The 12519-nt window shown below is 45.7% G+C and overlaps 1 protein-coding gene across 5 annotated transcripts in view; it reads left to right on the top strand.

Moving 5' to 3' along the window:
* The window catches only part of LOC126413321 (transducin-like enhancer protein 4), a 465877-nt gene that overhangs the window by 102095 nt on the left and 351263 nt on the right, over positions 1-12519 (top strand). For 4 of the 5 annotated variants that reach the window (XM_050083225.1, XM_050083224.1, XM_050083223.1 and 1 more), the window contains exons 2-3: positions 1740-1837; positions 10123-10186. In XM_050083225.1, the coding sequence (XP_049939182.1) occupies positions 1740-1837; positions 10123-10186 (162 nt within the window). The remainder of the gene's footprint in view (positions 1-1739; positions 1838-10122; positions 10187-12519) is intronic. The other variant, XM_050083226.1, reaches the window with a different exon arrangement.

The following is a 12519-nucleotide window of genomic DNA, read 5'->3' as shown; positions in this document are numbered from 1 at the left end:
ATAAGAGTGCGAGGTAGCATACCGGATGTTGGGTGCGTGGAAAACTCCCGTCTGATAGGACTAGAGCCGGCTGTGTATGGATCGGTGACTAGGCAGGTGATTTTATTTGTCCTGATAATGCCCTCTTAGGTAAACACCGTTCATCATCTGGTTACACGGCAGTCTTCAAACATTCGTTCAATGCTCCGTTCATGTACGTCATTGCTCTTCTGTCCCACACCTTGAGCAGTTCCTGTGGAAAAGTTGGGTCAGTCTTAGGGCAGAACGGCTGTATCGTTTTCTGTAGTGATCCACACCGGCAATGTACTTAACTCTCTCGCCGAAGAAATCGCCCCGCGGAAATGTAAGTTCTTACCAAGGAACCCGACACTGTTCTTACACAATAAGATGGTACGAGTTAGCAAATCTACACGGACCGCTTTCAGTTACACGAAAACAAACAGAACTGACAGTTTGCTATTATCAAAGGAGTCGCTGCCGTGTGTATGTAGATCCATTGTCAGACAATTCGTATCACTTTTCCTTTCGACCGAGCGAACGCTATGAACAAAGGAACGGGGTTTGAACGTAACCAAATGTAGGGTCCAGAAAGTAAGCTCCTCCCATTGCAGTGGCTTTCGGTCCCCAGTCTTTCTTCCAGATTCCCCTCGTGTCGTCCAAACGAGAATCACCTCGTTTGTTATTGCAAAGTCGACTGAGTCTTACCAAGTTTTCCTCTGTTCAAAGCCCGCATCTCGTGGTCGTGCGGTAGCGTTCTCGCTTCCCACGCCCGGGTTCCCGGGTTCGATTCCCGGCGGGGTCAGGGATTTTCTCTGCCTCGTGATGGCTGGGTGTTGTGTGCTGTCCTTAGGTTAGTTAGGTTTAAGCAGTTCTAAGTTCTAGGGGACTGATGACCATAGATGTTAAGTCCCATAGTGCTCAGAGCCATTTGAACCATTTGAACCTCTATTCAAATAGATTCGTCATACTTGCAGCTCTGTGTTGTTCTGACACGAATAACTGAGATTCCATAACAATAACTGATCCATTTTAGTATTTTACTAATTGACCTGTCACCACTGCACCAATAACCATTTGTGGATAAAACTGGCTTCGATCGGTTCTGCTGTGTCGATGGAATTAAAAATATTGTAGACAATGAGTACGTTGTAATACACACCGTTTAAGGAGGTATAGCAATTAGTTATTTATGACGGTACTTGATGATGACTTAAAATAAACGGAAATATAAAAACGTGTTACAAATTTGGTTTAATCATAAACCATATGTCGCTGAAGACTGATAGGTGGCTGAATTTAATGCTGACAACGAGATAAGATAATGTTTGATGACGATGAACCTGTGACCGAGCTAGGTCGTGGAAGTAAAATACGAACAGGACGAATATAATCAAATACATTGTAGCGTCGATAATAGTGCTACGAAAGGTGCCGTGTCGATCACTGCACTACCTCGGATTATTTTGTTCAGGTACGAGGCAATATTAGAGTTATTTCTCTGTCATTTCAAATAATTGATCGAAACTAACGACTTCTATGATCAGGATGACTAAGTCATAACATGTTTGCTCGTTTCTGAAATACCGCAGATGAAAGAGTGATGTATTTGCAACAGTCGACAACGACTGTGACTTGAGCCACACTCCACTATTTTTTTTTTTTTCCACTTGATTGTCCTTGCTAGAAAAATCGAAGCGGAGCTTGAGGAAGAAACTGAGGACGGCTTTGTTTTGTTGCAGGGGCCGCCTCAACCGGCGCAGCCCTTCAAGTTCACCGTCGCAGAGTCGTGCGACAGGATAAAGGAAGAGTTCAACTTCCTGCAGGCCCAGTACCACAAGTGAGTATAGCAGCTCCCGTTAAGACGCACAGTCCAAGCTCTTCCAGCTGTACTTTCTCACGCTTATACTTCTCGCAGGAATTAGATTCCCGTGTCTGAACAGTTGTAGCCATAAAGAAAAGACTCTTAATGCGGTTAATATCTTGACGCAACATTAGTTATTATCTGTAGCATATTAAGAAAAAAGAGGAAGTTGTTCCTAATGTTTCTAAATTAAAACTTTCCAAAGAACTACGGAAATGTAATATTTTATAGCCTGTAAAAGGCACTCTTACTGTTCAATGAAAAGCAATAATTTCCACTGTTTATCAAGAGTAGAAGTCTCTTCTATTGAGACTTATAAAATCTCAAAGAAATACTTTCCCTTAAGTATTTCATTGCGTGAACGTGGTATGTTTTACGCTATTTTTACAGACTACTGTTGTATTTGCGACTATTGTGCTCTGCAACGAAAACTGTGCTTAAATGTTTATACCATTTTCTCATTCATGAACCTAACTGATTGCATTTTCCTTTTGACAGTGTATGCCCGTTGATGTATGAACATTGTTGTCATTTTTCTGTTGCAGCTAAGTGAAACCAAATTACTAATTTTGTTCTGTTTGTTGATCACAATTGAATTACTGTGTGTTTGCACTTGATGCTAAACAGTCATACGACGACAGGTAGACTCTGTTGCTGTATACCGTGACCAAGCGAAGTGTGCGTTTTGAGGGTGGCGCTGTTTCGTGTTGGCGTATTGCGCACCCGTCATTCCAGTCTCACACTTCACCTGGTCGAACTTTAGGTTATCTTTATAGAGGCATCTCATTCGCAGTGTGCAGACGTCGTGTCATCTTCACTACCTATGCCACATTCTTAGTTTCGGGTCGTATTAAATGTAGTAATTGCGTCACGAGTAGTAACTCGGACTGAAATAAGAGTGTGCCTATTAGTTTGAGTGAAGTACTCTTATCGTAACTCCTTATTACCATAACGCGTGAACTATTTTAAATACAAAATGAAATTTTCTCTCTGCAGTGGAGTGTCCGCTGATATTCTGGCTGGTAAAAACTGTGTGCCGGACCGATACATTTGCCTTTCGCGGGCTAGTGCTCTACCAACTTTTTTTGTGTTTAGTCGTTGCGGACGTCACGTAACATCCGTTCAAGTTCGTTGTTGATCCTTTCACTCAGTTTTTTATTGCAGAGGCCAACCAGCTCTCTGACCGAACACGCTGAGCTACCAAACCACGACTAACGACCAGTCATCAAAGCTCCACTTCCTCCAGTCTATTTGAAATACACTTTGATACGTTTCTATTTGTCATAGAAAGAAGTGAGAAGATGACACGACGTAAGTATGTCTTGCTTCGTTTTGTGGCAATATTTTTTTCATCAGACCCTACATGCAATACGGCTGTGACAAGAAACGGGAAAAGAGGTATTGTTGCCCGAAATAACAGGTACAGGCCGGGACACAATATGCAGATAATCCGTGGTTAAACATGAGTTTATTCACTGATAAACATAAAAGTTGTTTCCGTAAAATATGGATGTCGAGCACAAAACGAAGCAGGCAGGACACTGGCGGTCGCACTAATGAATGACTTCTTTTTTACAGCATTCAGGAATGTCATTAGGCGTGCGCTCGCACTCCAGTGGTCAGTTAGGGGCAGGCCTGCCGATCGTTAGCCGGTGTGGTGGAGAAATGAGACTGCTGAAATCCGGACATTGAGCGTTGTCGTGTGGGGCAACGAGAATGGAAGTTTCCTTGCAGTAAGACATAATCTGCTGTGAAAGCCAAAGAACTGTTCTCAGCATTATCACATATTTTGGCTCGTATCAGAGGACTGTCACACGTGCACGACTTCTCTCGAATAAACGGAAACATGGTCTATAGTAGGCTGTAATGCGATGTTTGTTTAATCGTGCGATTAGCTAATTTCGACTAAGGGTCATGGTCAAGCACATTTGCAGCGTGTGTATTTGATATGTCTTTCAAATCACTCCAATTATACTTAAAAACTAGCCATATTTTCTGGAGCCGCGGGACCGCTACGGTCGCAGGTTCGAATCCTGCCTCGGGCATGGGTGCGTGTGATGTTCTTAGGTTAGTTAGGTTTAAGTAGTTCTAAGCTCTAGGGGACTGATCACCTCAGATGTTAAGTCCCATAGTGCTCAGAGCCATAGCCATATTCCGTCATTTTACGAAAGTATCCACACTACAGTGATACCTTTTAAGATAGTATTCTGACTTTGCTGAGCGTACAAGTACTTCGTAAAGTGACGGAATATGGCTACCTTTTACTTATAATTAGAGTGATTTGAAAAATACGTCAAATACAGATGTTAAAAATTTGGTTGACAATGACGCTTAGTCGAAATTAGCTTGTCGCACAATTAAATGAACGTCACATTAGAGCCTACAACCGACCGAGTTTACGTTTATTAAGCATCTGGACGCCGTCGTCCCCCAGATACTAAATTTGAAGGACTTGGCGCTGAGATGGAGCAGTCGCCTTCGCGGCCGCTAGTGCTGTCAGGAGCCGAGAATTAGTGTTTCCACAGTCCGAATCGTAACACTCTCGCCGTCCGACGGTTATTTTCTTTTGAACGTCGTTGCAATTTCGACCCTTTAGCCATTTTCGAGTGAGTAATCGTCTTGTGGTAATCACACGCATTGCGTGTCGTCACACACGTCGAGAGGATCATAAGCAACATGTCACCACACAGCGGTATCGCCGACGCCACTTGAAATGATGAACCAATCCAGCATTAGCTTCAGATCCGAGGCCCGGCACAGCTGTTGGCAAATTTCGTCGCAGACACCATATTTCTCACAAAGCGATCGTAATATGGTCAATGTTGAGTTGGCCTGGTGGTGTTTCGGAGGTAACGCTGGTTCGACCTGTAGAAGGCGTCGGCTTGTGTTAGTCGTACGGCCAGATGTTGCCTGTGATGATCTCGACAAGCGCTACAGCACGCAGTGTAATTAATTACAATTGCATTACAACGATTTACTCGAAACGTGGCTGTAGAACCGGAATTGGAAATAGTGCCCAAAAGGAAATGTTTTGGTGTAGCCACTTGTACACGGTAGGCCTCTGATAATGCCTCGGCACGGGCTGCTGGCGGCTGCTCACTGGAGTGCGAGGGCTCCCCACCTGGAGGGCTCGCCTTCAAAGCCCCGCCGGCGCACGGCTCGCTGCGCCCCTCCGCCTCTGAGCCGCCAGACGAGGCGTGACCCCTCCCTCAACTTCAGATGTTCCTCTGTCCCACCCTTCTTACAAGGCAAACCCCCCTCAGATGTAAGGGATAGCCCGTCAAAACCTGAACACAGATCAAGCATGAAAACAGGAAGGAAAAAGCGAAACAGGAAAAAAAGCAAAATAGAACCAGTGAGCGGTCCGAGAACAGAAGTGTAATAAGGAGCAGCGTGACACAGCAACGGCGTCGTGAATAGGTGGTCACGGTCTTGGACTACCAAGCAGTCGAATCCGTGTTCAAAACTCACTCGTACAATTGATTTTTTTTCTCACACCATTATGTACTGTCAGTCTGGTCACTGAAATGCTTCTCTTTCTGTAGTCTTTGCAGTTGTCATACTATATATTGGTTATAGAATATGAATCACGTGGTAGGAACACGTTACCGTCGCAAGTAAATGTGACGTAATAGTCAGAGCAGGCGAGGTACCATCTCGCAGAGATGAAAACAACAGAGAGGTGTGAACTACGTTACAACAAAGGAATTCAACAGTCGAGACTTCCAAAGCAGAAAGCAACTTCTTAAAAACACGTGTTTTGACAGAGGACAGAGAAACGATTGCGTTCATTTGTTGCAGTTTACGTGACAAAATATTATGTCTGCGTCATTTCCTTGGGAGAGATCATTCACATTCACAGGAACACACATATCGGGCAAGGAGGCATCTCTCTCTCACCTACCGGTCGTACATAATAGGTGCGTCGGTTAGAGATTACTATCATATGACACACGTACTGTCACTAATGTCGTGTTTTACGGTAGATGATTCGGTTGACTTGTTGCCTTGTCACCAAACTTTGTGGTTCCCATTCCCTTTCGGCTGCTAATATAGTACTTGTGTAGAATCAACTGTCTTTATAGGTCCGTACCTTACACCTCACTGTTGCAGACGGACGTTACACTACGACACAGACACAAATTCGAGTAAAGCGAACAGCGAAAAATAGAAAAAAAATATGGGACGAGGTAGGTTTGCACACGAGTCGCCCGCTTGGGTGTCCAACACCGTTACCATGTAACTACGAAGCACTTGTCTTTGCGCCTGCTATATATTGCACTTGTTATTCTTAGTTTGTTCACTGTTTGTATTTTGCTTGTTTTTCGCAGTCCAGTACAACTTCTTCCCATTTTTCATGTGTTACCTGTGTCCAGTTTTTGACAGGCTGTCCATTGCGCCCTCTAACCACTAACTCTGAGGGGGTGTTTCCCTTGTTGGAAAGAAAACGTCGCCACACAGTTAACATTTCCAGTAATTGCGATGTTCTCACTACGGTCTACTGCCGCATTTGCCTGTACAGTGGTAAATGATTCGTATATCTTCAGATCTGTCAAAACAAATAAGACGAGCCAAGTTTGCTCGTAAATAACTGATGTGAAACATAGGATAAATAACATAGTGTATGCGATACCCACTTCACACTGACTTGGCAAATGTCATGGCGTACCCCACGCGACCTGCGCCAGCTGAACTTGTATAGGAGACCTTTTGAGAAGAGTTCCTGCAAATGATTTGTGTGGCATGCCACGTCGACGTGAGCTGACGCCGTTCGAACGTGCTGTGGTCGTCGGTGCCCACGGATGGGTAATTTTGATTTCGGAAGATGTTCAGGAATTGGGCCCGCGGTGTATGATGATTGGTTGAAGGGGGATGTCACGGTCCACAACAGGCGAATTAGCCGCCGTCGAGCCGCCCTCGATGACCGTGACCGGCGACGTCTGAGTTGGATCGTAAGTAGTGACAGAAGGGCAACAGTGCAACAAATCACGGTTCAGTTCAACAGAGGACGTGCTAGACACGTCTTCCAGTGGGCAATCCTTTGGAATGTGAATAGCCGGCGCTGCGCACGGGCGCCACTGTTAACCCAGTTATCGAACACAACGGCTTGCGTGTGTCACCAGTCAATGCGGATGGACAGTGGAACAGTGGCGTAACGTGATTTGGTGGGACGTATCGTGCTGTCAACGGCACCGTGCTGGTCGCAAGCACGGCGTGTGGCGCGGACCACACGAGTCTGTGGATCCCGCCTGCCAGTAAGGTGTGGGGCGTCTGTTACGGTCTGGGTTTAATTTTCGTGGACCCCTAGTTGTTCTGGAAGGGACTTTGAATGGTCCGCGGTATTGTGAGCGCTTCGGGGACCATCTCCACCCATCTTTGTGCTTCCAGCACGCTGACTGTCCTGCGGTGTTTCGAGATGCTAACGCGCCGCCACGTCGCCCGGGAATGGGTCCAGGAGCATGCAGCGGAGGCCCAAAGACTGAGACGGCCGCTCTGGAACTCAGATTTGAACCTCATCGAGCGTATCTGGGATGTCGGGGAAGACAGGCTCCGTGCCGTGGGCCCTACACCAACTATCGGATCAGAATTGGCTGCCGCTCTGCAAACGATTTGGCGCCGGCTGCTTCCAGAGGAGTACCAGGGACTTGTAGACTCGCTTCCGTGGCGTCTCTCCGCATTCCGTAGAAACCGGAGGAGGCCCTACGCGATATTACTTGCCTATTCCGTGACATTTCCTAAGTCAGTGCAGTTAGACTCTAATTTAAAAAATTACAATAATAATTCAGTTGTCGTGAATTTATCTCAGACTGACATCTTGACAAGCTTCCATAACATTTTAGTATTATGTAAATAAACATCTAAAACAAAATTCATCGCGCCTATTGTTTAGATACGTGTTGCACCTTGATAAATATCTTCGTAGTGCATTATATAAGAGTAGAAGCGCGTAACTTTTTCATCGTAAACAGCTTTTGCTTAGTTAAAGATAAATGGTATTTTTAACCTAGGCGAATAGTGAGCAAGGACTTCATAGATAGTACTGTAGTAGTTCTCTGCACCAGAGTAGCACATCTGTACGAGATACATTCCGTGAAATAACACTCTTGTGAGTCTGACAAGAATTACTTAACAAAAATACGTAGAATGTCGTTCGAAAGGTGCCTTGCACAGAAGATCACTCCACACTCATCGGGAACTAGAGCGACCTGGACAAGCAATATGTGATGTTTACGCTACTCTTGATGTACAGTGTCGTAATCTTCCGGCTGACACGTCATTCAAACAACAACACGAGAATCTCTACATTCGATGTATTTTTATTCCGTAACTTGTTAGACCTAAGAAAGCAATTAAGTCGCTGATTTTTATTTCGTGCAGGTGTGTTATTCTGGGCCAATTAAAAAGCCATAGGTCCACTTACAGAAGTGTGCGCTTGTACCTCAGTGATTAACCAAGTCACAAACACGAGTTGCTCTTCGTTCATAAGCTGTTGGTGGTTACCTGTCTCAGTGAAGAGACATGACAGATTTCTCTAACGTGTCAAGAAGTTATTTTAGATAAAAGTTAGGCATCTCCTCTAGGATATACATGCTTAATCGATGTGATGAGTTTCGTTCGAGAGCAGTTAGACACGTGTCATTTGTGAACCGCCTCTGCGATCTACTCGTTGTTACTGGCTTCCAGATCCTTGGTACTGAAAGCCTTTCAACTAGGTTGACAACGAAATAACATTCGCAGGACAGTCCGTTTTCAGCAATGTACAGGCTTAACAAACTTTGCTTCTGAAACACAGAAATAATTTTTTTGTAGTCATTGGTTGAAAAACTGGTTCGACGCCTTACTCCATTTCTTTTTCTATACCATCATCGTAACTCCCACACGAATTGTACACAGTCATCGGTGCTATTTTCTTCCCCACGTCCCTGCTGTTGCCCACGTTCGATACTGACTTTCACCTTCGGAACGTACGACGCAGATCACGTTCTGGAAGCCTGACACCATCTCTGATTAGTTATGTGCGGCTGCCCTCCCTAATCTCTCCCCATTGTTAGCACAATACTGAGAAACTGCCGTCAGAATAGACATAACACGCCACTTTCACGGAGTTTTCATGCGTGTATTTTCAACTATACAAGGCAAATTGGCGGCACATTCAGAGGAGCACTGTAACATCCCTTTCCTCGTTCCTTGACTATTTCCGTCCCCGATGCGCAGCGAGCCGGCGTTCGCTGTGTGGGCGGTGGGTGCTCCTGGAGAACTGAAAGACTACAACTGGGCATTATCAGACACTTCCGCCAATGTCACCCACTTACGGCGGCAGACCGGTGTCCTCCAACCGGATTCTGTGTGGATTCGGTGCGGCTCAGTTTGGAATATTGAAACGGAAAAAGGAGAAAAAAATGGGAAATTTAACGAGTGTACGGTCGCATGGGTTTTGCACAGCTTCACTCATTGGAAGTTAACAGTAACCTTCCACGTTTCTTTTGCAGCGCAGAATGGCGTCCGGGCACGAACAAGTACGTATCAGATGCTCGTGTGCTCTGAGAATCGTCAGGTACTTTTCCTCTAGCGTTTCGGGAGATGTATTCAATTTCATTGTTATAATGTGTATATAGTGTAAACCCAAACAAATACTTGATCGGGAATTTCACGTGTATTTCATTCGCTACAGGCAAACAGTTTTGGTTGTCATAAAGAAACAAAATTTTGCTTCAAATCTAATTTTGTCTGTATGTACTGGATGAAGTGGCGATAAACTGTTCTGCTGTGAAATTCAGTTCAAGATGTATTTATTGATAGTGAGAGCAAAACACGAACAACAGTCAATATTTCCAGCAGCCACCGAGAAAGACCTGTGCTGTCATCTTGTGTCTACATTCGTGCGGTATTCTTGACCAGTCGCTACTGCATGTACAGATTGTTCTTCGTGTTTCGCAGCCTCCGTAAAAAAATATGATTGGACTCAGCATCGCACAGGATTTGTCCTCTATCGGCCTATTGAACGTACAGGCAAAATTTCGCTTGTAACGTAGTTGAATGTGCAATGGCAACCGAGAGGATACGGCACACGCCACGAGCAGTCTTTGTCCGCCATGGCGCTCCAGAAGAAAGGCACGCGACGATACGAGGGAGGTTGGAAGCTGGCCGCTCTGCCGCCGTATGTGAGGCCTATTTTGCTCTGCCGATTTCTCCACAGCGACGACGGGCCAGCAGCGCAGAGACTGGATGTAATGTTGAACGTTGTGTTTCATGACCCGCAGCCTTAAGCTGGAGTGCGAGAAGCTGGCGAGCGAGAAGATCGAGATCCAGCGGCACTACGTCATGGTGAGTCCGCTGCTTCTGTGTGTGTGTGTGTGTGTGTGTGTGTGTGTGTGTGTGTGTGTTGTGGCGCGGCGGCGGCGGCGGGGGCGGCCTTCCTGGGGCGACTGCAGCGCAATAACAGCCAGCAGCAAGTACACGCACGAGGCATATCAGGCGTCTAATTCCTCTCTTCTGCCAACCTCTTCATCTTCAGAGTAGCACTTGCAACCTACGTCCTAACTTATTTCCTAGATGTACTCAAATCTCTGTCTTCTTTTACAGCTCCCTGTAGTACCAGGGAAGTCATTCCCTGACGTCTTAACAGATGTCCTATCGTCCTGTCCCTTCTCCTTGTCAGTGTTCTCCACAGACACCTTTCCTCTCCCATCCTGCGCAGAACCTCCTCATTCCTTACCTTATCAGTCCACCTAATTTTCAACATTCGACTATAGCACCACATTTCAAACGCTCCGGTTATCTTCTGTTGCGGTTTTCCCACAATCCGTGTCTCGCTACCACATAATTCTGTGGTCCAAACGTACATTCTCAGAAATTACTTCCTCAAATTAAGGCCTATGTTCGATACTAATAGACTTCTCTTGGCCAGGAATACCGTTTTTGTCAGTGCTAGTCTGCTTTTGATGTCCTCCTTGCCCCGTCAGCCATTGGTTATTTTGCTCTTATGTAGTAGAATTCCTTAACTTCATCTACTTAGTTCTCACCAACCCTGATATTACGTTCCTCGCTGTTCTCATTTATGTTATTTATCATTACTTTCGTCTATCTTAGATTTACTCTCAATCCTTATTCTGTACTCATTAGACGCTTCATTCCATTCATCAGATCATGTAATTCTTCTCTTTCGCTCAGGATAGCCATGTCATCAGCGAATCGTATGATTTTTATCCTTTCACCCTGAATTTTTATCTCACTCCTGAACCTTTCTTTTATTGCCATCGTTCTCTCTTCGATGTACAGATTGAACAGTAGGGAGCGAAAGGCACATCCCTGTCTTATACCGTTTTTAATCAGAGCACTTCGTTCTTGATCGTCCACTCTTATTAGTCTCTAATGGCTCTTGTACTTACCGTATATAACCCTTCTCTCCCTAAAGTTTACCGCTATTTTTTTCAGAATTTTGAACATCTTGGACCATTTTACGCTGTCATGACTTACGGGATTCATTTCGGCCAAAGACGGAGGTGAACGTGTAGATATCAGAAGCTTAAACGTTGCAAGTAATGTCCCTTACGCAGTTTGTCGCGCCATTATAGAATCCTGCGTCACTTACTTTCTAAAATAGGCTTAACTTGAGCCATCTTTGTTTCATCTTTATTATTTCAGCATCTCGTGGGCCTTAGTTTGTTGTCGGTGTAGATCATGCTCCATTTCAGAAAATTTTTCCCAGCTTCCTTGTTCTATTTTTCTTGTCTCTTCCGTCTGCGTAGCCAGCTTGTTGCTTTACACAAAGTCCAGAACATTGCCTTCTTGGTGTAAACCCTCATATTTTACCGTGCGGGCGACCACGTATCGGCCCAGGACTAAACAAGGATTACCTTAATTTTACAATGGTAGACCATCCACAAGTCGCATAAAACTTGTAGTTGTATGCGACTTGTAGCTCGTGTACCATTTCAATTTCTAACGGTCGCTGTTCCCCCTCGCTAAAGATTACCTTCCCCCGCGTGCCGTGTCAGCAGCGAAAGCTGTATGCAGGAGGAGAAATGCAGTTGGTGGCCCACTTGGTGCGTTTCGTGTTTGCGGCCGGCAGCATAAATATTGACGAGACAACATGGCGCGTGGGCTGCCCCAGCCTGTGGACCACAGCCGCCGCCGCCGCCGCCGCCGCCGCCGCGGTTTTCAGAGCCCTGTTTTCTTGTCGCCGAGCTGTTGACGCGCGTGTACCGCAGCTGCATGCCCCGCTTGTTTGCCTTTTCTCTTGTGTACCCGCCCGCTCTAACACACAAAGAAAACACCAGCATGGCCAGTTTCCTTTTTTTTGTTTCTCATGCCTGCCCTGGTGGCTGCGTTGCTTTACTTTCAGTGTGAAATTGGAGTGTGACAAATTAGCCGCGGAGAAAACAGAAATGCAAAGGCATTACGTGATGGTGAGTGAGTGGAGGACGTAAACTAACCACGCCGGAGGGGTATGTGACGCATGCCGGGAACTGCTTGGTGCTGGGGGCTTGGCGCCTGCTTTTAACGCCTTGTGCTGCTCCGCGGGGCTGTTGTGAGTAGACCTTGCTCTTCCAAGGCGGCAGCTCTTGCCGCTTCTTCTCGGGGAATAGGGTCTTGGGTTACTGATCCGTAGATAGTCATCTCCAGTGCTGTACAGGTCCTGTCTCTCTCTCTCTCTC

Source organism: Schistocerca serialis, chromosome 7, assembly GCF_023864345.2.
Source record: "Schistocerca serialis cubense isolate TAMUIC-IGC-003099 chromosome 7, iqSchSeri2.2, whole genome shotgun sequence".
Classification (NCBI taxonomy): domain Eukaryota; kingdom Metazoa; phylum Arthropoda; class Insecta; order Orthoptera; family Acrididae; genus Schistocerca; species Schistocerca serialis.
This window is presented reverse-complemented; position numbering and strand designations above follow the sequence as displayed.